At 35.0% G+C, this 3613-nt stretch overlaps 2 protein-coding genes across 4 annotated transcripts in view; both read right to left on the minus strand.

The window, feature by feature from the left end:
• pdcd5 (programmed cell death 5) overlaps positions 1–841 on the minus strand; it is a gene marked incomplete at its 5' end in the record, with an annotated part of 3189 nt that extends 2348 nt beyond the window's left edge. The window contains 1 exon segment of the mRNA XM_014001927.1: positions 681–841. Within this exon segment, the coding sequence (XP_013857381.1) occupies positions 681–746 (66 nt within the window).
• Positions 842–963: 122 nt separating this feature from the next.
• On the minus strand, positions 964–3305 carry uraha (urate (5-hydroxyiso-) hydrolase a). 3 transcript variants are annotated; one of them, XM_014001924.1, is made up of 5 exons: positions 3247–3262; positions 3100–3158; positions 2212–2351; positions 1973–2108; positions 964–1819 (listed from the first exon to the last, which is right to left on the minus strand). In XM_014001924.1, exons 2-5 carry the CDS (start codon positions 3151–3153, stop codon positions 1730–1732), a joined length of 420 nt encoding a protein of 139 aa, XP_013857378.1. In that variant the 5' UTR covers positions 3154–3158; positions 3247–3262; the 3' UTR covers positions 964–1729. The 3 variants fall into 3 exon arrangements, with proteins under 3 accessions (XP_013857378.1, XP_013857380.1, XP_013857377.1); XM_014001926.1 differs by lacking the exon at positions 3100–3158 and having other exon boundaries at positions 3247–3305; XM_014001923.1 differs by lacking the exon at positions 3247–3262 and having other exon boundaries at positions 3100–3203.
• Positions 3306–3613: the final 308 nt, after the last annotated feature.

Here is a 3613-nt window from a genome sequence, read left to right on the forward strand (position 1 = left end):
TCTTTTGGAATCCGCTGTCAGATTTAATATTGGTGTAGGATTAAAAATTTATCCACATCCCTATTTAATGTTTTACTTAAACACTGATTGGAGTTTATTTCTTATCATTGTGTTCATGGTTGTCTGTCTTTGTTTTGATGTTACTATAAACTTTTTTTTTTCTTTTGAACAAACTTGAACCTGAAAATGTTTTTGTTCTAGAGATCTAAACAATACAAACTACAGTTTCTGATAATCATGTCTGTTTATCATTAACATAATATTCTGTGGAGGATTTGTTCAKCTATGCTTCATAAATACAATGTGAAATGAATTCAACACAAAACAAATTCTCACCAAAAATCAATTTTATTCCAACATTTTACTCTGAACTTGTAATATARCYTATTATTTTTACAGCTTGCTGGTTYRTGTAGRAAACAAAAGGGGCGGGTTTGCATTTAAGCTAACGCTGAGATGTTTGTTGTTCTGATTTTACCCCCAAAATACAGAACAAAACAGCTAACTTTTATTTAGATTATACATCACTCTTATAAGTTTTGTGGACTTTATGTGAGGACAAGCTAGATGAGCTGGGTTCGATTCTGCAGCACTTGTCGTCAACATAGCATGGTGGTAAATTAAGCATCTCCATATTAGGCGGCCGCAGACACGTTTCCCTGCTCGAGTCGAGTCCTTACCCCGTGTTTAGCTTGTAGCTCCGCCATTCTCTGCCGCCTTATCGCATCTAATTCTTCGTCTGCCATTGTTTTATACAGTAATGTAAAGGCTACAACTCTGGGGTGGGACTGAAAATCACACTACAACACGCCAGAGCAGAGGCAAGGCCCTACTGAGAATCAGGGAGACTTAATCGACTGCAGAGAAGAGAGAGAGGATCAGAGCTTCAAGGAAAAGCAGCTGAACACAGAAACATCGATTTTAAAACGCTGTTGTAAAAATTATGAAATAATGAAAAAAAAGTATTACTTGTGAATTTATTGTTGTTATGTTCAAACYAGATACAAACAATATCAGATTAACAACATAAAACACAACAACAAAACAGTATGAAGATAAAATAACACAATCCTTCACAAGCAAGCAGGCCTGTAGAAATATGACTTTTTCAGTGTGTGTGTGTGTGTGTGTGTGTGTGTGTGTGTGTGTGTGTGTGTGTGTGTGTGNGTGTGTGTGTGTGTGTGTGTGTGTGTGTGTGTGTGTGTGTGTGTGTGTGTGTTACCTTCATTTATTTTACTAAAGCTCAAATGCAGAACCAGAACGTGAAAATGAAACCACACTTTAATGCAGCCATAAGAAACAATAAGTGTTGCTGAACACATGTATGCAGCCTCCACCTTATAACAAAAATGTTTTGGTAATCTTATATTTAAGTGGATGTTTTAAAACATTACCAAAGAAGGAAAGACATTGACGGTTTTATTGGGTAAAATAAACGGCTGCTTTAATCAATCTGAGAGGGATCATAGAAGGGTCTACATGTTCATTTTTATCACTTATATGAGTATACAGTTTACTGTTAGAGCAACACAGGGATGAATGGAACAATTCCTACATTTTTTGTAACAAACACTTCAATTTTACAACTTTTTTCCAGCACGTTTCCACAATAAACCCTTCAGTTCTTATTCTAAATGATACTTTTACTCAAATACAAAATAATTTTATTCAGCTCTGAGGGATGTCCTTGCTGGGGTTGTACCACAGGAGACTCCAGTGTGTTCGGTCTCTAGCTCCCCCGGTACGTACTGTAGGAAAAACGACTCACAAGCAGGGGGATATGATACTTTTGATCTGGGTTAGTTATAGTAAAAACAATCTGTAAAAGAAAAAAAAATAGGACAAAAAATAAACAGTTATCATGTGGCTACGTTGACAATGAGAATACAGTTTTCTTGTCTGTTACAACTCTGTTATAATAAAAGACTAATAAATGAGCATTACATAAAAGCCATGTTTGTTATTTTCTCACCTCAACATAAGGGTAGAAGGACGTCTCTCCCATTCTCTCCCAGTACTGAGCGGTCTCAAAATGCATTTTATACACAGCAGGTTTAAACTGTTGCTTTGTGATGAGTCCTGGGCATCGTCCGTCATCATTAGTTGTCCTGATGAGAGAAAATGTGTGAATGACAACAAAGTTTCAGATTCTTAAATGGTTTACTAGTTGTTGTTTTTTTAAATTTTATTTTAAATTTAGAAGGTTATTACCCAGTGGTTATCAGAGTCCAAACATTAGTTGAGAGGTCTTGTTGATATAGTCTGATGGTCATGTTTGACCCTGGGACACCCATGGCAGTGTTCAACACATGAGTGGTCAGAGGACTCGGTGAGCCTGCCATTGTTGGGATCTACAAAACAAAACAAAACAAAAAAGTCAACACCTTTGGATGTCTACCTGTATCAAACCTTCAGAAATTCCTACAATTCACAAAAACATCCTCCATACTCTCACACGACACAAACTTTGTTTTTAAAAATCATCACCTAATTTTCCTCTGACTTATGTTCAGATGGTGTTTGAACATGAAATGTTCTTTAATGAAAACAAGACGAGTTTTTGAAAAATCTGTAAGAATTTGTTCATAGTCATGAATTTTTTGAGAAAAATCTGTATCATTTCCAGACAATCTGCACAAAATGTCCTAAATGACTGAATTACTGCKTATTAATTCAATAGTATTGTTTTTATGTATGCATGAATGAAAATTTAAAATGGGAAAATACAATTAATTCCGTTTTATGTGCTTTCCCCAACAACAACAGAAATACAGTCACTCAAATAATGTTTTTCAAAAAACAAAGATAAAAAAACTCCTATAACATTGAACAGAAACACCAAAATTAATAAAACTTTTTATTTTTTTTTTTACAGATTTGTTTGTCAGACTGAAGTACTAAATTCTTCAGAGTAACTTCTTACCTCTAACTTGTTTAAATTTAAAAGTTAAATTACAAATCTATAGTATCTTGTGTTCAATAAAAACCTTTAGGCTTAAAACAAAAACAAATTTAGTTCATATTTTGAATCAACGTAAATGAGGTTGGTTTTAGACCAATATGTTTTGTTGTGAAATCAATAAAGAGCTTTCTGCTTACCTTAGTTTCAGGTATTAGCTGCCCCTTCAGCTGCTGCAGCCTGAATGCACTCATGCTCACTTATAAATAAAATCTAAACTAGGTCAGCAGCTTGTACCAAGAAACGTAATTTAATGGTTTAATGGGCAGAATCAGATTTTTACTTACATTATGCCTGAGAAGAACTGTCCTATTCAGAGTGCCTCGCAGTGTGCATGCTTTTTATCTTTTTGCTAAACAGTAACACAATTGTGTAAGAATTCCTCGTGTCACACTTTTGGTTTTCTGAACTTTGGACTCATGGAACAAGCAGATCAGAAGTTTTTTTTCCTGATATGTGTGTTTAACTCGGCAACACGATGGTTGCCACATTGAACCTTAACAGAAAAATTCTTTGTAGAGTTTACGTGATTGTATTTTCCCTGGCTAGTCCAGCTTTTTGTGTTTATGGATGTTATGGTGATTTGTCTATTCTGCGTTTTGTCTTTTGCCCATTTAAGCCCCCCTGAGTCTCAACAGGACTAAACGAGAACAT

This window comes from Austrofundulus limnaeus, unplaced genomic scaffold, assembly GCF_001266775.1.
Source record: "Austrofundulus limnaeus strain Quisiro unplaced genomic scaffold, Austrofundulus_limnaeus-1.0 Scaffold10, whole genome shotgun sequence".
NCBI classification, from domain to species: Eukaryota; Metazoa; Chordata; class Actinopteri; order Cyprinodontiformes; family Rivulidae; genus Austrofundulus; species Austrofundulus limnaeus.

Coding starts and splice junctions, on each gene's coding strand:
- uraha (XM_014001924.1), bottom strand. CDS start 3,153: ATGAGTGCATTCAGGCTGCAGCAGCTGAAGGGGCAGCTAATACCTGAA. Junction 2,352..3,099: donor AGCTAATACCTGAAACTAAG/GTAAGCAGAAAG, acceptor TTTGTTTTGTAG/ATCCCAACAATGGCAGGCTC. Junction 2,109..2,211: donor TGGACTCTGATAACCACTGG/GTAATAACCTTC, acceptor TTCTCTCATCAG/GACAACTAATGATGACGGAC.